The 26,316-nt window shown below is 36.0% G+C and overlaps 1 protein-coding gene across 1 annotated transcript in view; it reads left to right on the top strand.

Annotated features, from left to right (window-relative positions):
* Positions 1–26,316, top strand: part of DNAH12 (dynein axonemal heavy chain 12) — a 203,106-nt gene that overhangs the window by 67,451 nt on the left and 109,339 nt on the right. The window contains exons 20-34 of the mRNA XM_058561687.1: positions 1,762–1,956; positions 3,833–3,954; positions 4,050–4,332; positions 6,943–7,062; positions 7,365–7,521; positions 7,754–7,926; positions 10,842–10,994; positions 11,245–11,484; positions 11,812–12,057; positions 12,375–12,494; positions 16,662–16,771; positions 19,728–19,911; positions 20,045–20,185; positions 24,427–24,510; positions 25,059–25,247. Of these exons, the coding sequence (XP_058417670.1) occupies positions 1,762–1,956; positions 3,833–3,954; positions 4,050–4,332; positions 6,943–7,062; positions 7,365–7,521; positions 7,754–7,926; positions 10,842–10,994; positions 11,245–11,484; positions 11,812–12,057; positions 12,375–12,494; positions 16,662–16,771; positions 19,728–19,911; positions 20,045–20,185; positions 24,427–24,510; positions 25,059–25,247 (2,517 nt within the window). The remainder of the gene's footprint in view (positions 1–1,761; positions 1,957–3,832; positions 3,955–4,049; positions 4,333–6,942; positions 7,063–7,364; positions 7,522–7,753; positions 7,927–10,841; positions 10,995–11,244; positions 11,485–11,811; positions 12,058–12,374; positions 12,495–16,661; positions 16,772–19,727; positions 19,912–20,044; positions 20,186–24,426; positions 24,511–25,058; positions 25,248–26,316) is intronic.

Genomic DNA, 26,316 nt, shown 5'->3' with positions numbered 1-26,316 from the left:
TAATGACTTTGAAAAGAAAAAATTATGTTTTCTTAAAAACGTCTTCTCCAATGACGGTGATAGACTGGGAAGGAAAACAGTTGGTATTATTTATGCTAACTTTGGACAGCCTAGACCCTGTTTCATACTATATTCTTGTAACTTATAGTGAAGTTCTGCATCCCATACTTTAATTATATTTGTGAACAACTAGCTTAAGAGTTTTTTAGAATAATTAATGAATTATTTTCCACTTGAGAAAAACAAATGATATTTGAGACTATAAGATTATTTCATATCCTTGTAGTTGATGTGGGTAAATACAGAAAGCAAACAAATTATAATAATTAATTACTATATAGGTAGTATCAAAATTCTAACTGGGGACTATATAAAATGGGAAAAAAACAAGAAATGGATTTTTCCCCTGATATGTATAGATTTCTAACTATACGCCAGATACTGCTCTAGGGGCTTTACATTTATTAACTCATTTAATCCCCATAGCCAACCTTCAAGGTAGGCACCGTTACTATATGTATTCATAGATGAGGAAACCAAGGCATAGGTAATTTACCCAAGTTCTCCCAGCTAACAAATGACAGAACTGGTATCCAAACCAAGGCAGTCTTATTTTAATTTGAACAGAAATAGTGTTTTTATAGAAGACCTTGGCTCTCAATATTTAGAAAAGGCAAAGAGTGGTGTTCTTCCAAAAGGACATAATGCTGCACATTTTCCCATGAATCAGGCTGGCCTAGCCTTTCCTGATAAGATATTATGTCTTTTGCAGAAATTTCTTGTCTAACAAAGGAAGAAATTACAAGACGAATTTAAAAACTCTCTTAGATCTTTTTTTTTTTTTGTGAGGAAGATCGGCCCTGAGCCAACATCTGCCAATCCCCCTCTTTTTTGCTGAAGAAGACTGGCCCTGGGCTAACATCCATGCCCATCTTCCTCCACTTTATATGGGACGCCGCCACAGCATGGCTTGACAAGCGGTGCGTGGGTGCGCACCCGAGATCCAAACCAGTGAACCAGGGCTGCCGCAGTGGAGCGCACGCACTTAACCGCTTGTGCCGCCAGGCCGGCCCCTCTTAGATGTTTTAAAACAATAAAAATAGGAAACCTAATCTCTTGATACATAGTACCTTCGGCCACATATTTAAGAACCCAAGAGAGATTATATGAATGATCTTCAGCTAATGAAATATCTTGTCAATTCTAGACCTATGAGAATAAGAAGATTTTTTTTGTTTTTTATTTTTTTTTCCAAATTGTGTTGATGTAGAACATGGTGTCTCAACCTAGCACTAATGACATTTTGGGCTGAATAATTCTTTGTTATGAGGGCTGTCCTGTACACGTAGGAAGTTTGGCAGCATCCGTGGCCTCTACCCACTAGATATTAGTGGCACCCTCACACCCTCCAGAACTTATCAAATGTCCCTTGGGGTGGGGGGCAAAATAGCCCCTAGCTTGATAACCACTGGTGTAGAGCAGGATATATTCCTGGATGCTTTTCAGACTTGGGATGTTTCACCTAGAGATTAGGAAATTGATCTAAATAATTACAGTCATTTCCAATTGTGAGTTCCAATGATTTAGGAAAACTTCATACCTCTTGGAGGTTTTCTAAGCCCATGTGAGATACCCATAAGTGACCTTAAGCTGTTTTGCATTGATTTAAAAATAACAGTAAATTTCTAACAAATATTCCTTGCTATAATTTATGGGTTTTCTTTAATAACTGAAATTTAGTACAGTATGCTTTTCATTAAGGCCTGGGAGGACCGTTTGATTCGAATACAAGAAACAATTGATGAATGGCTAAAAGTACAGGCTCAGTGGCTGTATTTGGAGCCCATTTTTTGTTCTGAGGATATCATGCATCAGATGCCAGAAGAAGGCCATCAGTTTCAGACAGTAGACAGGCATTGGAGGGATATTATGAAGTTTTGTGCAAAAGATCCAAAGGTGAAGTGTTTGTTTTCTCTCTTACAAATAAAGGGGAAACTTTATTTTTGGCTATTAAAGAAGCATTTGGCTCTTTTTTTTCTGATTACAAAAATAAAACCTGTTCATTGTATACAAACTAGAAAATTCAGAAAAATATGAGAAAGCATTAAAATAATTTTACTTTTCAATTCATAAGATACACTGCTTATATCTCTTTAATATATAGAGTGGAGATGCTTAAAATGTACATTTAACTCACTTGACTTCTACTATATATACTCATTGCTCCCCTCCTCTTGTAAAATAAATAGTAAAATAAAGTAAAATGGAGAGTGAAAGAGAGAGAGAGAGAGAGAATGAGTAGTGTAAATGATTCACCTGACATTCTACTCAATGACTCTAAATGCTTGGGAGTGTTGGGAAAAAAGAATCTGCAGTTCTCTCAGTTGGTCTCCCTTTTTGTGTGTCTCTCCTAGTGAGTATAGCACTTGTTGAGTGAGATTGTAATGTTGAAAAACATACAATGTATTTTTCATAACATAGTATGCATAGTTCATAGATACGCATCCACTTTTTTTTTTTTTTGGTGAGGAAGATCAGCCCTGAGCTAACATCCATGCCAATCTTCCTCTTTTTTGCTGAGGAAGATGGGCCCTGGGCTAACATCTGTGCCCATCTTCCTCCACTTTATATGGGATGCTGCCACAGCATGGCCTGACAAGCGGTGCTTCGGTGCGAGTCCGGATCCGAACCTGGGCCACCAGCAGCGGAGCGCGTGCACTTAACCGCTATGCCACGGGGTGGCCCCGCGTCCGCTTTTTTTAAATCTAGTATTCAACTTAAGAAGTAAGTGACTTCAATGCTAGATGAAAAAGTAGCTGTGCTGGACTTACTGAGAGTCAATGGTACACTGAAATTTATGAGTTTCAAGGATTTAGCCTTGTACATTGACTTTAGAACATTTGTGAGACATGATTTCTTGCAGATCAGAGTCAGCAAATTTTCTCTGCACACGGCCTGATGGTAAATATTTTAGGCTTCGTGAGACAGATAGTCTCTTTTTGCAACTACTCAACTCTGTCATCGTTGTATCAAGAAAGCAGCCAGAGATAATATGTGAATGAATGGGTGTGTCTGTGCTACAATAAAACTGTTGATGGATGCTGACATTTTCATGTGCCATGAAATATTATTATTCTTTTAATTTTTCAGAAATTTTTTATATTATATTATATATAATATATATTATATTAAATATATATACATTTTATATTTCAGTATAAAAAAGGATATTTTCATACTTTTAAAAGTATAAAATTTTTATACTTTTATACTTTTATATTCAGTATAAAAAGTATTTTATACTTTTAAAAGTATAAAAATAATTCTCAGCTCATGGGCCGTACAAAAACTGGCAGCACAATCTATATGTTTATCAAAACATCAAGTTGTACAACTTAAATATATACAATTTTTACTTTTTAATTATACCTCATAAAGCTGAAAAAAAAAAAGAAACTGGCAGCAGGCTGGAGTTAGCCCTTGGAATGTAGTTTGCCAACTCATACTGTAGGTAGTTAAGTTTATAGTTGACAGTTGTAAACGTAAAAAATCACACACCAACCTAATAGACTCTTCCGACATCATTCAAAAGACTATAGAAGAAATGAAAATATGCATGACAGTCATAACTTCTCATTTGTAACTAGCATCCTTGGATGAGAAGATTTATGATTTATTGAATTTTAATAGTTTCACATTACATTACAAAAACATTTCATGACAATTTTCATAAACCTTTTGACATTTTAACATTTTTGACATTATATAGATTACTGTTTAGGTTTTATATCTGGTATATAAGTGCTGACCTGAACGATTGTGTCTCTTTCAGGTTCTTGCTGCTACTTCTTTAACAGGTTTATTGGAAAAACTGCAGAACTGCAATGAACTTTTGGAGAAAATTATGAAAGGGCTTAATGCATATCTTGAAAAAAAACGTCTTTTCTTCCCTCGGTATGATGGATAACCCATTGTACTATAATCAAAAGCATTTTCTGAGGTGTGATGAATTATAACTAAAACTTTTGTATTTGCATGTTTTTCTGTAGTTTTTTCTTCTTATCAAATGATGAAATGTTAGAGATTTTGTCAGAGACCAAAGATCCACTTAGAGTTCAGCCTCATTTAAAAAAATGCTTTGAGGGCATTGCTAAATTGGAGTTCCTTCCCAATTTGGACATTAAGGCCATGTATAGCTCTGAAGGTGAGCGAGTGGAGCTGATTGCACTTATTTCCACATCTGCAGCACGAGGTGCTGTGGAAAAGTGGCTCATTCAAGTGGAAGATTTAATGCTCCGGAGTATTCATGATGTGATTGCTGCAGCCAGACTGGTGCGTTTCCTAGGATTCAATGTATACCCTATATTCTGTAAATGCTTTCTTTTAGGAGGTTTTGAATGGGTATCAGTAAATTAAAGTTCTTACTATTTTACACCATTTATTATTTTCTTTACTTTTTATTTGTTTCTTTTTTTTTTTTTGTGAGGAAGATCAGCCCTGAGCTAACATCCGTGCTAATCCTCCTCTTTTTTTGCTGAGAAAGACTGGCTCTGAGCTAACATCTTTTGCCAATCCTCCTTCTTTTTTTCCCCAAAGCCCCAGTAGATAGTTGTATGTCATAGTTGCACATCCTTCTAGTTGCTGTATGTGGGACGTGACCTCAGCATGGCCGGAGAAGCGGTGCGTGGGTGCGTGCCCGGGATCCGAACCCCAGGCCGCCAGTAGCGGAGCGCGCGCACTTAACCGCTAAGCCACGGGGCCGGCCCTTTTTATTCGCTTCTAACATAATTATTAAAATAATATTAGTATGACTTGATAATATGTGATTAATCGCTACAAGAGAAAAAAGATGTTATGAGAAATAATAATAAGGTGTATATAATTTAGGATGGGGTAGGGAGTGTTCTAGTGATAGGCTCTTAGAGGAAGTGAAATTGAAACTGAGAGCCAAAGGGTAAGTAGGAATTAACTAGGTAAAGAGCAAATGAGAGAGCATCTAGGTATCCTGTGTAAAAGCCCTAGGATCAGAAAGAACCTCAGACGTGAGTGTTAAATGCGTCATCTAGCTCACTTACTGCTGTTTACACTTAAAAATTACTTAAAAACTCGAAATGAGATGAACAAACATTCAAGGAGCATACATTAAAGGATATATAATATTTGAAAGAAATATAACACTTAGGCACTGTATGTACCTCACTTATCCTAATCCAATTAACCTAATCATGAATAATAAACTTTAGTATATTTGTGCCTTTAGGACCACAAAGGAACAGTTGTGTAGTAAAACAATCACTTTAAAAGGCATTTCAGCCTTATATCCAGCAACTCACTTTACATGAATGAGGTATCCTTTTTCCTTCACCAAGAGCCCTATGAAGCTCATCTTCTTGCAGTGGCTCTTCTGTTCAGCTTCAATGTTCCTGCAGATAAATTTTTTTTTTGTGAGGAAGATTAGCCCAGAGCTAACATCCACTGCCAATCTGCCTCTTTTTACTGGGGAAGATTGGCCCTGGGCTAACATCTGTGCCCATCTTCCTCTACTTTATGTGGGACGCCTGCCACAGCATGGCTTGATAAATGGTGCGTAGGTCCGTGCCCGGGATCCGAACCTGCGAAGCCCAGGCTGCTGAAGTGGAGCATGCGAACTTAACCACTACGCCACCAGGCCAGCCCCCCTGCAGATAAATTTTTACTTTTTCTTTCCTTTTTCTATTTATGATTCTAAACAAACTAAAACACATAGGAAAGAATCAACATTATCTGTGAAAATATTTCCTTAATCAGTATAGAAATTTACCTCCTATGTACCTAATAATGGCTCCCATTCTTTGAAACTCAGCCTTCGTTGAAACTCAGCCTTAGTTTGTCATTTGCATTTATTTCTAAATATTACTAATAAAATGCATTTTAATGATATATAGTTATATCTTATGTTTAATGTTCTTATATCTAAGATGGTGTTATTGTATTAAAAATATAGTTTCAATTAGCATCAACTTCAAAGTTTGTTCTGCAGTTGTTTTTTTAAATTTATAATTTGGATCTGCTATTATCATTCACTTCTGAAGCAAATTATTTTTTAAAAGATTAAAACTGCCCCCAATAAATCCACTTAAATGCATTTTCAGCATAAAAATATTATATAATGGTTCAAATTATATACTCTGCTCATACATGTTTTTGGAAAAGCTATGGATAGTTAATACAAGGGCTCTAACTACTAGTCCATTTTTCCACTAGATTGTATAGTTTCCTTTTCCATTAAATCTTGGCATGAATATACATAATCTATTAGGCTGATTTTTTTTTTACAATTTAATAAAATTGTAAAAAAATTTTATCAATTTCATTATGATGAAGTAAGTATGTATTCTTTTTTTCTCTTCTATTTGTTTATTTATTTTCCCCCAAAGCCCCAGTAGATAGTTGTATGTCATAGCTGTACATTTTCCTAGTTGCTGTATGTGGGACTCGGCCTCAGCGTGGCTGGAGAAGCGGTGCGTCGGTGCGCGCCTGGGATCCGAACCCGGGCCGCCAGCAGCAGAGCGCCGCGCGCACTTAACCGCTAAGCCACAGGGCCGGCCCATTAGTATGTATTCTATATAGAAAACTTGACAACTCCCCACAGGAAAGGAACATAAAAATCATATAGAAATCAACTTCCAGGAGAATCGACAATCAAATTCTTTCAGAGATAACTGATTAAACATATTGGTACTCATCTTTTCATTCTTTTATAAACAAACAAATATGTCAAAAATATAATCATAATTTATAAAAAATTGTCTTTTAAATAGTCATCTAAAATTTTTCACGACTATATGATATTCTAGTCTACAAATGTACCAAATATTGCCCTTCTCTATTGTTAGACATTTAGCTTTTTTTTTTTTTCCTTTCATAATCTTTTAAAGTTAGAGATGCATTTTCATTATTCAGGCTTATCCAGAATCTGCAAGAAGAGACTGGGTTCGAGAGTGGCCTGGCCAAGTTGTACTTTGTGTTTCTCAAATGTTCTGGACTTCTGAAACACAGGAAGTTATAAGTGGTGGGACGGAGGTAAAGCATTATTTGATTTTACATAACATTCTTTTCTACCTACTATGTTTCTTAGTTAGCTTATCTACTCTTTGCAAAGGCAGTCTTCTCCCAATTTCTACATGTAGTATTAAAATTATACAATTCTCTGAAAACTTGTTCTTAATATTTTACTAGGCTTAGACAAAATCACTTTATTCTCTAATTCGTTTCTATGTTGAGATACATTATGAAATCAGAATTGTTTTGTAGAAGAGTAAATATATAAAATACATGTTTTAGGTACTATATAACCTCAGGGTAATTGCTTTTTTATTTTGTAGGGATTAAAGAAGTACTACAAGGAACTTCAGAGTCAGCTAAATGATATTGTAGAGCTAGTAAGAGGAAAACTGTCGAAGCAGACCAGGATCACTCTGGGGGCTTTGGTTACTATTGATGTCCATGCTAGAGATGTGGTCATGGACATGATTGATATGGGTATGTGACTTTTTTCTTTAATATATTAAAGGTAATATATCAGTAGCTTCTAGAAACAAAGACTTATACTATATGTCTTTTTCTCTCAACAGAATTTATTTTACATGATCTTTTCTATAAATTGGAAAACAAATTATTTTAATATTGTTGTTATAAAAGATGATAAAATACCTATTTTTCAAATTATTTCCATTTCAGGATTATGTGTCTTGTTTTACTTTATTCTTTCTAGGTGTCTCACATGATACAGATTTCCAGTGGCTTGCTCAGCTTCGATATTATTGGGAATATGAGAATGCTCGAGTTCGTATCATTAATTGCAATGTAAAATATGCTTATGAATATCTTGGTAACTCACCTAGACTCGTCATTACTCCTCTAACCGACAGGTGTTACAGAACATTGGTATGTATTTAAATTATTTTAATTCACACATTAAAGATTACTTTTTGGAGTGGTGTCATTTTCTTGTCCAAATGTAACCTGGCTATCCTCATTTTATTCTCTTATCTGTAATAGTTGAATATGGCTATCCCTTCCTAATCCCAAATTCTCTTTATGTGAAATTGTGGTAATGAATATTTACTTTTGGGTGCTTTTGAAGAAGACAAGAGTGAATTCTAATGTTTGAAAATCATGAGTCACTACCATTGGGGATAATTAGAAAAAGGAAGGTGCTAGGGATTTAAAGAGAAAACCAGAGCTTCTGAAAATGGCATCAATTTTTGTAGTGGGGTTTGGGAGAGATGACAGGAAGATGAGAAAAGTACATTTGGGCCTTAGAATTCCAAGTTAGTTCTGTTAAATAGAAAGGAGAGAACTGAAATGTAGGGGGTGGTGCTGAGGTCTGTGTTGGGAAGCTATGGAAGATAGAGCTAAAATTATAAAAACAGACAAACAAGCAAACCCTGGGAGTAGGGTTGCCAGATAAAATACAGGACTCCCAGGTAAATTTGAATTTCAGATAAACAATGAGTAATTTGTTAGTATAGGTATGTCCCAAATATTAAGTGGGCAGCCTATATTTTTATTTGCTAAATCTGGCAACCCTGCCTGGGAATTGAGGAGGAACGTCAAGAAACATCAATCCACCTGTGCTGAGTATGTAAAATTATAGTGTCTTTGATTGAGATCTCTAGAAGCAGAGATGAAATGGGGATTCTTGGGCAAATTTACTAGATTCCCTAGATTTACTAGGGAATGCTCTCAGTAAAAACCTGTAAGGAAGTAAGGAAAGCAGGGGAAAAAGCTAAGCAAAGATGTGGTTTCAACAGATGTATGGCCTTAGCCTGATCTCACGGGGAGCTTTGAAGCATGAATGGCGTCACGGAGGAACCCCACTTCAAGGCAAAGATGTCTGGCTTTTATATCCCTTTATTGTCATTGGTTATGGGTCACCCCTGGGGTTAGGGGTGTGAGCAAGCTTTCAGGTACAGTATTTGCTGACAAGCTATTAGTTGAGTACAATTCTCAAAAGAGAAGAACAGTTGTGAGCTATTTGTAGCTGACACTCTTAGCAATTGGGGGATGGATGCAATGGCCAGTAAAGGGAATCTGGGTAGGGTGCCAATGCATCTATGATAAAATGTTTCACCAAACCCTCTACTTTCTCAGAAAGCTACCGGAGGCCAGGGATCTTGTGTGTCTTGTTGTCTCCTCTAGTAGTAAATAAGTACATAGTTACTTCCTAAATATTTGTTGAGTAAATGAATCTCAAGCTTCTATGTCTTATCTGGGACCTCAGTGAAATCAGCAGCTGTGAATACTTGTAAGGTAGAAGCTAACAACTTTGAGTTGTAAAATCAGAATCACATTAAACATTTGTATACAACACTAGACATTGAAAAAAAAAGTCTCCTAGTATATATATTATCCATAATAAAAGGAACACATTTGTAAGCATTTTCTTGAAATTGTAAAGAAGGGAGAGCCTGAGGTTTCCAGCAATCAAGTGAATGAACATTAACAGTATAACATTTATTATAAATTTAAGATGGGTAAAATATCATTGATATTGCCTTTACTTAATGAGCTGTCTCTATTTCTTCATTTTAGTAAATGTGAACATATGATTTTCATAGGTTTGTTTATTATTTATTATTTTAAAAAATAGACTTGATTTTTTAGAGCAGTTTTAGGTTCACAGCAAAATTAAGTAAAAAGTACAGAGAGTTCCCATATACCCCCTGCCTTTCCATATGTACAACCTTGGTCTCTTAACCCTGTTTTTTCTAAAAGGAGTTAAGCTTTGCAAACTCATAGTGGTTTGCACAAAACAAACTCCGTAGTGAGAGGGAGTTGACTGTAATTTACCTGCTTCTAAAAATTTCCAGCCACTGTTTTAGTTGTTGTGGGGACCCAGAGAGAATTCAGATACTGCTAATGTTGCTCTTAAGGAGCTTAAAGACTAACTGAGAGAAAAACAATGTACATAATTAACTGTAATGCAAGGTAGAAAATGATACTACCGGTAAGAGAAGTATAGAACAGGGTTAAGGGAATGGAGAAAATGGAGAACATACCAAGGGTGGACTGCAATAGCCAGGATGAATCATAGACAAAATTAAATAATAAGTCATCTGTTTCTGTTCCAATGATGGGCCCCCATTTATAACATTCACTTTCAGGTGTTTACTCTCTTTGCAGCTAGCCATGGAGATTGTCATCGATCTCTACAATCATCTCCGCAACCACTTCTTTTTTTTTTTTTTTGTGAGGAAGATCAGCCCTGAGCTAACATCCATGCTAATCCTCCTCTTTTTGCTGAGGAAGACCGGCTCTGAGCTAACATCTATTGCCAATCCTACTCCCTTTCCTTCCCTCAAAGCCCCAGTAGATAGTTGTACGTCATAGTTGCACATCCTTCTAGTTGCTGTATGTGGGACGCGGTCTCAGCATGGCCGGAGAAGCAGTGTGTTGGTGCGTGCCCGGGATCCGAACCCAGGCTGCCAGCAGCAGAGCGCGCGCACCTAACTGCCAAGCCACGGGGCGGGCCCTCCACAACCACTTCTAATTAAACCTTTCTGACCAAATATTAACACCTCAAGGCTAGATTCTCTTTGTTTTTAAAGGCAAATGGGATACATATGAAGTATTAGAAGATAAGGAGACTTTGATATGTTTTCACTTTTTTGGACTCTTTAAACTGCTTTTTCTTTGTGCAGCTAGAAAATTGTGTGCTAAAAATTAACTGAACAATATAATCATATTACTGCCTCTGAAGCTACAAATAGGACTAAATACATTTCATAAGCAATCATCTATTGTGGTTTTTTTTCAGTTAAGTGTGGATTTCTTTTCACATCTATATATTTTTTCAGATAGGTGCCTTCTATTTAAACCTTGGAGGTGCTCCAGAAGGGCCAGCAGGCACAGGAAAAACTGAAACCACCAAGGATTTGGCTAAAGCTCTTGCTGTTCAGTGTGTGGTGTTCAACTGTTCAGATGGTCTAGATTATATAGCAATGGGAAAGGTAAAATTGCATTTTAAATGGTACAAACTTACAGCTAGGTCTAACTGGGTAAACTGAAGCAAACTCATGTTTAAACATTATTTGAATGTGGTTTAAGCAGTAAGTGAACCTTGGATTTAGGGTAAAGACGTTTTTATCTCTGGAGCTTTTATTAAGTTTAACTTTCAATTTTGACTTAAAAGGTTAAATATTTGTCTTAACAATGATGCCCTTTCTTAAGAAAAATCATCTCCTTTTTTCTTGTCCTTAGTTTTTTAAAGGATTGGCTTCTTCTGGTGCTTGGGCTTGCTTTGATGAATTTAATCGAATTGAGTTGGAAGTGTTGTCAGTGGTAGCTCAACAGATCCTTTGCATTCAGAGAGCCATTCAGCAGAAGCTGGAGGAGTTTATTTTTGAAGGGACAGAGCTAAAGCTCAATCCAAACTGTTTTGTAGCTATTACCATGAATCCTGGCTATGCAGGACGTTCTGAATTGCCAGACAATCTTAAGGTAATTTTTTTAAGAGTGTAAATTTGTTAAGCAAAAGTAACAGCATAATACACTCAAAATGGTATAATTTTCTCACATGTATTTGTAATCTCCCATTTATTTTTCCATTTGCTATAAGGTAAATAAAACCTCTAAAAACTTTATAGACATCTAAAAAATATTAAAGTACATAAAAAGTGCTACTGAGAGAATTATGGAGTTAATGAAAAAGTGCTGCATTTGGGCAATAAACTTGAATATCAACACATTATCTTTGGATGCTTATGTTCAGCTTTAAAAATGATTTCCGTAATGTAAATAATATGTTTCATTTATTGTATACTTCAGGTTCTTTTTAGAACAGTGGCTATGATGGTTCCAAACTATGCCCTCATAGCAGAAATCTCCCTCTACTCTTATGGATTTTTGAATGCAAAACCTCTGTCTGTGAAGATAGTAATGACCTACAGGCTTTGCTCAGAGCAGCTCTCATCACAATTTCATTATGACTATGGAATGCGAGCAGTAAAAGCAGTTTTAGTGGCTGCTGGAAACCTAAAACTAAAATTTCCAGATGAAAATGAAGATATACTTGTAAGTATTAAATACAGACATTGTGAAAGTTTCAGTGGAAAGAAAATTTTTTTTTAGCAAAGTTGATCGGGAACTATAGGCAGTCAGGAGAGCTATTGCTTGAGCCTTTTTAGATGGGAATGAAATGATAGTTTTTGGGTTATGTTATTCATTATACTTTATATGAATACAGAACCTTTTGGCTTGATAAGCATAGTATTGACTTAGCATGGGGATTCCATGGAGCAATGTAAAAGAAACTGATTCTTGGCAGGGCGGGGGGCTGGGTGGGCAAATACTGGCAATTAACTTATATTGCACTTTTTGTATGATTTTAGCTTCTTCGATCAATTAAAGATGTAAATGAACCAAAGTTTCTATCACATGATATACCCTTATTTAATGGAATAACTAGTGACTTATTTCCTGGTATTAAACTTCCTGAAGCTGACTATCATGTAAGTAAACCTGTGAGAATAACTTATTCTGAAAATAAATTCATTTGATGACTTAATAGTTTTCAAAGTTTCATTAAATGGGTGAAATTATTCTGTTTGGAGGAGAAACCCCTATTTTGGCCACTTTACTTAATAAGAATGAGTAAATTCTGGTATCTTCTGTTATATGATACCGAGGTTAACAAGATTCAGGTCAAAGATAATGTTCATTTTAAGAGTATAAGTATTTTACTTCCTACCTTGTGATTTATGATACTTACTCCTATGTATACTATAATACTATCGTGTACTTCAGCAGGTAGAAAAGGTGGTAAACTGAAAGTGGCAAAACATCCTATAGTTAACATAAGGATTTGTTTCTCAAATTTAAGTAATATGCTGACTTTTTTAAAAAGGAAACAAGCCATTTCCACTTTCATTTAAATTATAGACGTTATAATGAGACGTACATATGGGTACACATAAGAATAAGTGCCTGCTGTTATATAGTGTAAAATCAAAACAAATTTTAAAATTAATTAGAGACAAAACACCAATCTCAATTTAATGTGATAGATGATAATGTGTGGCTGAAACTAAATTGTCACTTAATGGCATTTTCTATGGTAAAATGTACAGTGAAGGTTCTTTTGAGTTCGGCATGCATAAACCACCTTTTGCTGTGTGATGATTCAGTTCTTCTACCCCTTCTTTCTTTTGATATTACTGTAAAAACTTTTCTGTGTTTGAGCTGTTATATCATTAAGGCATCACTTGGCTTAAAGGCATCATTTACTTTCTGTCCTTTTTTTTTTTTTTTTGATCTTCAAACTCAAATAGTAATACAGATCCTATGGCAGTATCAGATTAAGGTGATTATAGAGTGTTTTCTAACACCAACAACCAATTCTCTGACTCTCTGGACACCAATTGGGTGTTCAACAATTCAATTCAATTCTGACACGAACTCTGTGGAGTGTCAGACTCCACAGATTAAGGGCTCAGTCCTACGAGACTGCCCCTCACTTCAGACAGCAGTTTCAAGTCCTGGCCACCTATACTGACTGACTAACTATAAATCAGGGGTTTCCATGACGCCCTGCCCCCAGGTTTGATAATTTGCTAGAACAGCTTACAGAACTTAGGAACACAGTTTACTTACGTTTACCGGTTTATTATAAAGGATACCACTCAAGAACAGCCAAATGGCAGAGATGTGTAGGGTGAAGTATGGGAGGTGGCAGCATGGAGCTCCCATGCCCTCTCAGGGTGTGTCATCCTCCCTGCACCTTGATGTGTTCACCAAACCTGAGGCTCCCTGAATCTCACTGTTCAAGAGTTTTTATAGAGCTCCGTCCTTGGCTCTCCCCAACTCCTCCCCCAAAGGTTGGTAGGTGGGGCTGAAAGTTCCAACCTTCTAACCACTGGGTCTTTCTGATGACTGGGCGCCATCCTGAGACTATCTAGGGTCCCCACCCAAAGTCACCTCAATCGCATAAACTCATGTGTGATTGAAAAATTGCTCATTACGAATAACAAAAGATGCTCCTGTGCCAGGAACCCAGGGACAAAAACCATACATATTTTTGTATTAAACCACAGGTGATTATCAAGATGATTCAGGATATGCTAATATGACTTTTTTTGAATCAAAATGAAAATACAAAATTTTAACCTTCTCTTGGAGAACTCTTGTACTCTCATGAATATAGCAATAGATCCATGGATCCATAGATTCCAGCTTGAAAAATACTGCTAGGAGTCAGTGCTAGGAGGTACGCAGCTGAGCAGTTCCGTGTGCGTGCAGCCAAGCTGAGGCGAGCTGGGGCTATAGGAAAAAAAATACTACTCACTATACTATCTTGCTTTTTAATATGTACTGTATTTGTTTGTTTTTTCCTTTACTGACTTCTTTTGGGTTTCAGGTAATGTTTATTACTCCATTAATCTCTGTTGGCTTTTTAGTTTGACTGGAGTGGTCACTTCACAGATTACGATATGCATCCTTGATTTATTACAATTTCCCTTAAGTTTGTATTTCAGAAACAATACAAGAACTTTAAATGATGTAATTCCATTATCCACTCACCCCTGCCTATAATACTATTGATATCATATATTTTACTTCCACCCGTGTTATATTATAAACTCCATAATGCATTGTTATTTTTTGCTTTAGGTATTAGTATTTGAAAAACAAAATAGTCTTTCATATTTGTCCTTTCTAGTGTTTCTTATTTCTTCCAGCAGATATGTGCTTTCATCTGGAATCTTTTCCCTTCAACATTAAGAACTTCCTTTAGTATTCCTTGTGTGCATGTGGGTCCTATGGCAACAGATTCTCTCAGCTTTTGTTTGAAAATGTCTTTATTTAGCCTTCATTTTTGAAAAATATTTTCACTAGATATAGAAATCTAGATTAGCAGGGTATGCTCCCACCCCTACATCATTTTAAAGATGTTATTCCATTAACTCGTGGCTTTCACTGTTGTGCTTAGAAGTCAGATTTTTTTCTTATTTATGCTTCCTGAATGTAATGTATTTTTTCCCTCTGGCTGTTTTTAATATTTTCTCTCTTTCCTTGTTTGACTATATGCCTAGTGTTCTTTGTTTTGTATTTATCCTGCTTGGGATTTGCTGCACTTCTTGACTTTGTGGATTGATGTGTTTCTCCAGAAAATTCTCATTAATTATCTTTTAAAATATTTCTTCTGTTCTATTTTCTCTCTCCTGTCCTTTTGGGACTCCAATTACATGTATGTTAGGCTGTTTTCTATTGTCTCACATGTCTCTTATTCTCTGTTTTTGTTTTTTTTTAAATTATTTTTTATCATCTATGCTTTAGTTTGGATACTTTTTATTGACCTGTCTTTGACATTAATGATCCTTTCTTCAGCTTTGTCCAGTCTGCTGACAAGCCTATCCAATGAATCCTTAATTTCACATATTTTATTTTTTCAGTTTTAGTGTGTCCAGTTTGGTTTTATTAAGAGATCTCATTTCTTTGCTTAAATTCTTCATCAATTTTTTCTGTCATATTGTCTATTTTATTTTATACATTTATAAAAGTTATTTTAATGTTCTTGTCTGCTAATTATGACATCTGGGTCATCTGTGAGTTTGTTTTATTTACTGTTTTTTCTCTTCATCATCAGCTGTTTCTTCTCGTGACTTGTAAATTTTGATTTTATGTTAAAAATTGTGTATAAAATAGTTGTAGAGGCTAAATTAGTAGCATTTTCCTGCAGAAAAGCCATGTTTTTCCTTTGTCATATAGCTAGATTGAGCTGTTGATCAGTTCAATCAGGAGTTGACCTAAGCCAGAGTTTTGTTGAAGCATTGAGCTTTAGTTTACCTCTGGTTTCAAATGTCTTTAGAGTGAGAATTCTCCTGCTATATTATAGGGGCCTCCTTCTAGCAGCATTTTGGCATATAAGCATCCCAAAACTAAGAAGGTGTCTCTCTACATGCCTTTCTAGCTAAGCCCTTGATTTCTTGTGTCACCTCACACTCAGCAAAAGCGTAGGCAGTGGGGAGAACCGGCTTTGTGTTTGAGGCTCCTCCTGATTCAAATCTGTCACACAAACCCACATGACCGTTAAAATCTCTGTTGGATTCTCCTTACTTCAGCGAAGTCCCTTTGCCTATAGCAGGTCCAATCCAGTGCCCACCTATGTCTGCACTTGGAAAATGCAAAGGCAAAATTAGCTGTTGATTTGTGCTCACCTAGGAAAGGTCATCTCTGTCTGAAATTTAGATTCTTTAGGCTTATTTGTTTCCAAAGTGCTCTTGTATCTTTAAAATTTCTATGATTTTTTTAGCCTCTCTGTTTATTTCTACTTACTACAGTGTGAAGGATTGTTTGGCATGTCCTTCTATATCTTAACCAAAAGTGAAATTCTGCAAAACACTATCAAAAGGAGGTTTTTTTTTTTCATGCAGCATACACCCAATACCATGGTGCTATGATCATTAATAACTTCTAATAGGGAATACTAATATTTTAAAGTATTTTAATTCTATTTGTTCCTCCTTTTAATTAAAAAAATAAAGCTTTAAGAAATAATTTATCAATATAAGAAGATACAATTTTCTTATTTCTAAATGAAAAGTGCATTTATAAGGCATGTATGACATGATTTATAATATCATTTTGTAGAAATGCATTCTATTTTTCTTTTATTTTAGGAATTTTTGGAATGTGCTCATGAAGCCTGCAAAGTACATAATCTTCAGCCTGTTAAATTTTTTATTGAAAAAATGATTCAGACATATGAAATGATGATTGTTAGACATGGGTAAGATTGTAGATTATCATTGTCTGCCATAGTTAGATGCTATTTTTTAATTGAACTATTAAAACAACTAAAATTTGTGAACCAAAAGACTCAGCAACTTTGTATGCTAGGTAGGCTAGGGAGCAAACACTCCCCACCCCTGAATTCCAATCCCAGTGGCTTAAAAACAAAGGTTTATTTCTCCCTCAAGCTACAGGCCTAACAAAGATTGGTAAGGAGTGCTCATTCAATGACGGTAGCACTAATGACCACCACAATTTGCCCTTTTGGTCATCAGATATTTTATTCACTCTCCTTCATTGCACGTGAAATACACTCTTCCCTTCCCAGGAAGACAGCCTAAATGTTCCAGTCAATCAATGAACAGACTCAAAGTTTAGGATATCTAGGTGATGCATGATAGTTTCTATATCAGATTTGGAAGTTGTTCCTCTTGATCCTATAAACTAGAAAGACAAGTTATCTGCCCTCCACGCACACAGTATTATGGTAGTGGGTTTACCAGAACAGGATTATCAGAGCTAACACTCTCACTCAGAAATTGAAGAATAGGCAACACAGCCGACACTGGTTGGTAGCAATTCTGAAACCCAGCTGGCGTGTGGGAGGGTCCCAATCCCAGAGGTAGATTGACTGTGAAACTAATGGAGTTTAAACGTCGTGTTCTCTCACTTGCAGGGGCCCCTCCAAAGAGTTATAATCATTTTGTATACATAATTTATTGTACAGGGTGTCATTAAAGTGGCTGTGGACATTTTGTATTCATAATTACAATTTTTTTCCTTAGAAAGCCTCCCCCACCAATTGTATAAACTTAAAGCCACATAAAACCTGGATCCATTTCTGCTTGATTTGCTTCCTGGGAGGGGCTTTCCAATTAACTGTTCTCCATGGACCTTGGTTCGACCTCCTGAGAGGTCTTTCCATTTTTTTTCCTGGTCACATGTGAGGTGGAGAATAGAGAAAACATCTTTGGGAGCTGAGAAATGTTTTTAGCCTATTTCCTACCTACAGAAAGTTGAGGTTTCAAAGGTCATGATTTTTTTAAAGGCAGGATTTTTTGTACAAACCTTCATATTATGTAAAATTTCAAATATATGTAAAAATAGAGAGAATAATACAGTCAACACTCATGCATCCAATACCCAAGGATCCTTTTTAAGTCTTGGACCTTCACATGTGTTTTAGCCTACACATGTGGTTTCTTTGTCAGTAAACTCTCTCAAAAACTTAATAAGCTTTTTTTTTTTTGCTGAGGAAGATTTGCCCTGAACTAACATCTGTTGCCAATCTTCCTCTTTTTGCTTGAAGAAGATTCACCCTGAGCTAACATCTGTGCCAATGTTCCTCTATTTTGTACGTGGGTCACTGCCACAGCATGGCTGCTGAGGAGTGGTGTAGGTCCACTCCTGGGAACCGAACCTGGGCTGCCAACGTGGAGCACACTGAGCTTAACCACTAGGCCACAGGGCCAGCCCCCTTAGTAAGCTTTTTATCTATTTGATTCCAGGCACCTCCGGGTGCCAGTAGCCACAACTGCAGTCCTTATTAAGTCATACCTTTCTGAATTTCCTTGTAGTATCCTTAAACTATCAGGCTTAATTGAGGGGGCCACACCCTTAATCTATTTTCCCTGAATTATTTTATCCTTCTGAAATGATTACTGGGAACCATATTAATGTTTCCTAGGTTTTAATAAAGTGATACAATGGCTCTACCTTTAATTTGATCCTTGATGCTAGGCTGAGTAGATCTTTGTTGTTCAAAGTTTTTCTCAATTTATCTTTTACCAATTAGAGATAAGAATAAGTTGCTTCATTCAATGCTGCAAGTTCCTGAATTTCTAGACTCCCTCTCTTCTCTTTCATTCCTGCTTGGAACTGGCCATTTTTTTCTGGGCTCGTTTCTTTCTTGTAGTTTCTTGTTAAATGCAGCCATCAGCTGCCATTATATACTAATAATATTCTGTTCACTATCATTTTCCCCTAAAACTACAATTTCATTAGGTATATTATCTGTCTTCCAGGTTATCACAAGGGATAAATTTACCAAATGTTTCATCATTGTGTAACATTAATTGCCAGTCTTTTAGCCTCTGATAACAGTTAATTTGCCACCCACGACCTGGCCTCTAAGCCAATGCCATTTATTTTAGTCTTTTTTATTATGTCAAGAATACTTTCCCCCTTCTGGGTACCAATTTCTGTCAGTAAGGATGGGCTAGGTTATTCTGTAGAAGCAATCAGTGCCCAAATCTTAGTGACTTAAAAAATAAAGCTTTATTTCTCATTCATGCTATGTCCATTATAGATTAACAGGGAGGTTCTGCTCATCATAATTACTCAGGGTCCTAGGCTGTTGGAGCAGCCACCGTCTCAACATTGTGGGTCACAGCTGTGCTAGAGGGAAAAGAGAGAGCTCAGTAAGGTCCCTTCCTGGCAACTATCTATCCCCTGCTAGGAAGTAACACTCATCATTTCCACTTATTACTCATTAGTCACCTAATATTTCCATGAGAGGGAGAGGAATCCTACTATGTGCCAGGAGAGAGGAGATTCAGAAGTATTTGGCAAAAAGCACTAATAATTACTCTAGCAAGTGAAGACTGGAGGAAAGGGAATCCTTCCCACTCCTCTCCTTAGGAGACTCCAAGTTGTTATTTTATTTTAAGAGTATACAATTATTAAGTTTTCATTTTCATTTGGAGATTTTTTATTATATTCTCTTTTATAGAGAATGGTATTAATGTAGAAAATTTGATTTAGAGATCAACCAGTTCAGAAGTTAAATATATTTTCCTCACGTCTGAGAAAAATTCATATAATTTCAAAAATTATATGTAGTAATCATATAATTTATCATAGAGTAAAATTTGGAGTAACAGTATATAGGCAAATAATTTAATTTACAATTATTTTTTAGAATCTTATTGTAAATTGTTTCTTTTCTTTAATAGTTTTATGTTAGTTGGAGAGCCTTTTGCTGCTAAGACAAAAGTTCTGCATATGCTGGCTGATACTCTAACTCTTATGAATGAACGTGGCTATGGAGAGGAAGAAAAGGTCGTTTATAGGACCGTAAACCCCAAATCCATTACTATGGGCCAACTTTTTGGACAGTTTGACCCAGTGTCTCATGAGGTAATCTATAGTATAAACATTCTCCAGTCTTATTGACAATGCACATTAAACCAAGAAATATGAAATGTTTTCTTATTATCACTTTATAGTTTTATAAAGGAAGCTTTCCGACTCTGCCTTTTTTCCTCCTCAGTGGACTGATGGTATTGTGGCTAATACTTTTAGAGAATTTGCCTTATCAGAAACACCTGACCGGAAATGGGTTGTATTTGATGGTCCCATTGACACTTTGTGGATAGAGAGCATGAACACAGTATTGGATGATAATAAAAAGGTAAATCATGTGATTAAAAGCAAAACGGATGTACAATATGAATATACCTAACACTACTGAACTGTAAACTTAAAAATGGTTAATATGGTAAATTTAATGTTACATGTTTTTTACCACAATTTAAAAAAGCAAAGCATATGCAGATATGCTTAAGCAATGTTATGTGTTAACAACCAATCGACTAGGACTATATGTTTAAAATAAAGGATGCGGCAAGTTGAAAAGTTTATAAATTATCTTTTCAATGAAAACTATGCTGTAGCAAATCTTTGCTTAATTTTTTTTATAGAATGAAAATGTATTGTATTAAAACTAAGGTGTTAGCAGAAAGGCATAGTAATATAATAGGTGATAATAGGTTGTTAAGTGACTCCAGTCTTTTGGCTTCTTACAGAACTTTAAACTAATATTTTAGGAGAAAATAAAAGAGCTTCATTCCTTTTTGAAAACATTGAATGCTTTGGTGCTTATATGTGGTATATTACCTTAGAAGCTGTGCGATATACAAAAGAACTGGAAAATGGAAGTCTTCTAGTATTTTTTTTAATTGAGAGATAACATACATAAAGTATAAAATGTGCACTAATTTTAAGTTTAAATTTTGATTTTTTTTTACATATGTGTACACTCACATAACCATCACCTAAATAAAGATGTGTAAAACTTCTCGTACCCTATAAGGTTCATTCATGTACCTTCCCAATCGATACACCCTCCCCCGGGAGCAATCACTATTCTGACTTCTACTGTGATAAATTAATTTTGCTGGTTCTTGAATTTCACGTAAATGGAATCATACTCTTCAGTATTTTCCTTCTGTTGGTCAATATATTATCTGTGATATTCATGTTGTTGTAGTTCCATTTTATTGATTTATTTATTCTTTTTATGTCTGTATTAGTATTCTACTGTATGAATATATCACAATTTATTTTCATACTTACATGAAATAACTACACTACTAAATAAGCAAATTAATTTAAGTAGCGTTCAAACATATACTCTAGTACTTTATCGTAGATGGTTGGTCATTTTTTCATATTCTTTCTTGCCTTTATTCAGTCATATTTATTGAGCTAAGAGGGGAAAGTAAACAGACAAGAAGTAGTGATGATTCAGAAGAGAGAGGTTAATCAGTAGAATCAAGTCTAAGGATTCAGAGCCAGGTGGAAGGATTGTCTCATATTGGGTGAGAGGGAAGCAGGAAAGGATAGGGATAGATACAGGTGAATCTATGGATTTGATAGTGGAAATCTGAAGGTGAATCCTTTTGATGATTTGTTTTTTCTTTGTGAAGGGGTAGGCCCTGGTTCTTTGCACACTTGAGGAGAAAGGGGAAGATTTGAATTAGCCATTATGGAAAATGAGAAAGAGAGCTGCCTAGGAAAACATAGAAGCATATCTGAGTATTATTGAGAACCTGATTGAGTTGAACACCATGAATTATTAGCAGTAGTGCCAAGGTCTGCCTTTGTGAGATTTTCTCTACCAGTCTAAGCAACATGGGTATGCGTGTAGATACTGTTGCTAGACTGGAAATACAGAAAGACTTGAAAGATATTGCTATGAGAATGGCAGAAGTACTAGACCATAGAACAGAAGCTGCTTAATAATGAAGGAAGTGAAAACAACAGGGGTATGAAAATGAAGAGCAAGTGTAGTAGGAGTCAGTGAGTGAGAGAGCTGGATGAATAGGAGGCTGTGTGCAGAGACTGGGTTGCTTGAATTTAGTATTTCAGGATTGTGTAGTTTTTCAGGAGAGAAGATCCCACGTATATAAAATGGATGACTGGAGTGGAGTAGGGGAAAAGTAAGTGACGTCAAGGTGATCAAGGATCCGAGAGACTGCCGTGTTGAAATGCTCCCCCTCATGAACACTGGATCAGTCCAGAATTATAGTAGAGAAAGATTGAGCGAAACACCAAAGGCTTTAGCTAACGATGGTTAATGCTTGGGTGCTGGTGAGCGACAGCAGTGAGCAGGGATTGTTCAAGAAGCAAGGGTTGTACTGGAGGGTGGAGTAGAAGTATTTGGGAAACAGGATGGGAGAGTGAGGAGAAAGCTGACTCCAACTCCCAAATTTGTAGTGAGTAGCAGAATGTTTGCTGAAATAATCTGGTAGAAAGTTAAAAGTATTCTAGACCAGCACTGTCCAATAGAACTTTCTGCAGTGATGGGAATATCTGCACTATCCAATGAGGTAGCCACTAGTCACATGTGGCTATTAAGCATTTGAAGTGTGGTTTAGCGCAACTGGAGAACTGACTTTAAATTTTATTTAATTTTAATGAATTAAAATTAAATATAAATAGTCACATATGACTGTTACTGCCTACGTGGGGCCTTCTGCTCGCCGCAAGACATGCCAATAGTCAAGAGGTAAAGTCGTAGGAGAAAAAGGACTTTTTTATTACAGCTTGCTAGCAAGAGGGAAGATAGCCAACTAATGTCTGAAAAAAAACCATCTTAAGGGGCACAAAGTCTTACAGCAGTTATATAGGCTGGTGGGTTATAGGGGAGGGGGTGAGGAATGTTGACCTTCCTGTGTTACAGACTGGGAGTTGCCACACCAGATCTTTCAGTTTTCATTGATGATGTCTATTAGCATAGATTCTCTGTTTGGGGGTCATCACATTCCTAAGGAACTCAAAAGAACAAAGTTATCATCTTATCACAGCTGGGAGGTACATGCACAAGCAGGAGTCGTCAAATCTACAGAGCAGTTAGATCTCCTGGAGGGTGCATATCTGGCTGAGTTAGTTAGTCAGAGGTCATTCAAAGTTACAATAGGATTTCTTTTCTGCAATACGGCTTTCCTCATGTCAACCTTGTCTTAAGCCGGTATCCTGACTACTGGCTAGCATATTGGACATTCCAGTTCTAGACCATTTGTTTATTTACAGATAAGAAACAGATCCAGAAATGTTAAAGGCCACATTGTTGACATATAACTAAAGAGAGGCAAAACTGGGACTAGAGTGGTGATTGTAGAAACAGAGAAGAAACATTGAAAAATAAATGAAGAGGAAGAATTTAAAAGACTTAGTAATGAAATTAATTTGGAATATTAATAACTCATAATAATTATTTAAAATTATTGAAGGTTAATGATAATTCCAAAGGTAGAAGTCAAGGAGATTGAGAAGATAGGATGGCTTTAATAATAATGGGTAAGAAAGGAATTTGGCAGAAAGGAAGCAGTTGATAAATTCAGTTTTTTACATATTTAATTGAAGAGGAATGTTTTAGATTAGAAGAAACCAAGGAGAAGGGCCAGCCTGGTGGCATAGCAGTTAAGTGCGTGCTCTCCGCTTTGGCGGCCCAGGGTTTGCATGTTGGATCCTGGGGGCGCACTGACGTACCGCTTGTCAAGCCGTGCTGTGGCGGTGTCCCATATAAAGTAGAGGAAGATGGGCATGGATGTTAGCCCAGGGCCAATCTTCCTCAGCAAAAAGAGGAGGATTGGCATTGGATGTTAGCTCATTGGTAATCTTCCTCACACACACAAAAAAGAAGAAACCAAGGGGACATACCAAACACAATACATCGTCCCTGATTGAATTTGGGTTGAATAAATCAGTTGACAAGACATTTCTGGTACAACTGAGGAAATTTGAGTATTGGCTAAACGTTAGATGATATTAAAGAATTATTGGTAATTTTCTTAGATGTGATAATGTTATTGTGATTATATAGAAAAGTCCTTATTTTTTAGAGATGAATATTGACATATTTGGATGTGAAATGCCATGGTATGTGTAATGCTCTTCAAAAATACTTAAAAAAAAGATGAAGTAAATACGGCAAAATGTTAACGTTGGTTAAATCTAGGAGATGGTTATTGAATGTTCATACTATTATCTATTTTTCTTAATAAAAAGGTCTTCTGACAACTTTATAAAATCAGAAGTATTTCATGTAATTTTATTGATAACAAAAACTGAGATTCATATAGGATTTTACAGTTTTTGCAGTATGTCATGTAGTTCCTCTCTCCCCAACTCTATGAGAGAGAAATTTTCTCTGTTTATAGATGAAGAGGCTGAGACTCAGAGATGTTATGTATTTGCTTACGTAGTAAGTAATTGACAGAACTAACCTAGAATTACAATTTTCTGACTTCCATTCTAATACTTATTCATTATATCACAGGATATACATTATCTTATAAATAGGATAAATTTTTATCTGAGAAGTTTGAGATTTTTTAAAATAAACATTTGAAAAATAATTGCCTTTAGCTTTGCCTTATGAGTGGAGAAATCATTCAGATGTCTCCTCAAATGAGCCTCATCTTTGAAGCAATGGACCTTTCCCAGGCTTCAGTAAGTTCATAATTTAATATAACAGTAGTTGTTTATTTGTTCATTTATTCATTAATTCATTTAGTTAATAAGTATTTTTTATTATGTGTCAGAAGGTGAGTTAGGCACTAGGAATACAAAGATGAATAAGACACAGTGTATGCTTATTTAGGGAGGAAGAGAAGCATACTAATAAATAATCCCAATATAGAGCTACATGTAAGTGCCCTAAGAATATGGAGGAGATGAGCGTCTAAGAGGGGAATGCGTAGAGGAGGACCATGGAAAATGTTTGAGTGTTTGATCTGGTTTTGAGGGGTAACACTTCTCCAGGGAGATTGGTTGGGACCAGGCATTCCAAATCATGACAAGATGATGTGTCAAGAAGCCATGACATGTCCAGGGAACTGTAACTGCAAATAGTTTCGTATAATGTGTGTGAGGCTCTAGAGGAAGACAGGAGCCAGATCATGAGGGGCCTTATGTCATACGAAGAAGTATGAATAACTTCCAGGTACTACTAGTATAAAAGCAACACTGGAAAAAGAAAACTTGTCTTTTTTCTCTAGCCTGCCACTGTAAGCCGCTGTGGCATGATTTATTTGGAACCCTCACAGTTAGGATGGGAACCACTTGTGTCTTCATGGTTGAATTCACTGAAAGGACCTCTACAAGAACCAAATCATCAAGCTCTTCTGAAAGGACTTTTTGACTGGTTAATACCACCCACTTTAAGGCTTCGTAAGCAAAAATGCAAGGTAACACTGTAGTTCTCTGACTCATTCAAGTTTCTTTAGTTTCTGTTCAGCTTAAGTCTAAAGTCACATAGGTAGGATAAATAACCAAAATCAGTTTCTCCTTAGACATTTAGTATCCACTTTTTAAAATTTGAAATGTTTATTGTGACAATTAGTGATTTACATGCAGTTGTAAGAAATTATAGAGAGATCTCATGACACTTCACCCAATTTCCCCCAATGGTAACATTTAGAAGACTATATTATAATATCACAACAAGGATGTTGACATTGATTCTATTGACTAATCTTATTCAGATTCCCTTAGTTATACTTGTACTCAGGTATGTCTGTGTGTGTGTGTGTATGTTTATCCCTTTGGGTTTTATTTTTTTAATTTTTTTTAAAATAAAAATCATATATATTTGAAGTATATAACATGATGATTTGATATACATATCCACAGTGAAATGATTACTATAGTCAAGCTAATTAACATGTCATCTCCTCAAAGAATTACCATATTTGTGTGTGTGTGTGGGTGTGTGTGTGTGTGGTGAGAGCACCTGAAACCTACTCTCCTAGCAAATTTCCAGTACTGATATAGTATTATTAACTATAGTCACCATGCTGTACAATAGATCTCTAGACTTACTCATCTTACGTAACTGCAACTTTATACCCTTTGCCTAATGTCTCCCCATTTCCCCCACCTCCTATGCCTGGTAACTACCGTTTTACTCTCTGGTTCTATGTATTCAATTTTTAGATTCTGTGTATAAGTGAGATCATGTGGTTTTTCCTTTCTATGTCTGGCTTATTTCACTTATCATAGTATCTTCAAGGTTCATCCATGTTGTTGCAAATGGCAGGATTTACTTCTTTTATAAGGCTGAATAATATTCCATTGTATATATATACCACAATTTCTTTATCCATTCATCCATCAACGGACGCTTGGTTTTCAAATCTTGGCTATTGTGAATAATACTGCAATGAACATGGGGGCTCAGATATCTCTTTGAGGTACTGATTTCATTTCCTTTGGGTATATACCCAGAAGAGGGATTGCTGGATCATATGGTAGTTC

Source organism: Diceros bicornis, chromosome 2, assembly GCF_020826845.1.
Source record: "Diceros bicornis minor isolate mBicDic1 chromosome 2, mDicBic1.mat.cur, whole genome shotgun sequence".
Lineage (NCBI taxonomy): Eukaryota > Metazoa > Chordata > Mammalia > Perissodactyla > Rhinocerotidae > Diceros > Diceros bicornis.
This window is presented reverse-complemented; position numbering and strand designations above follow the sequence as displayed.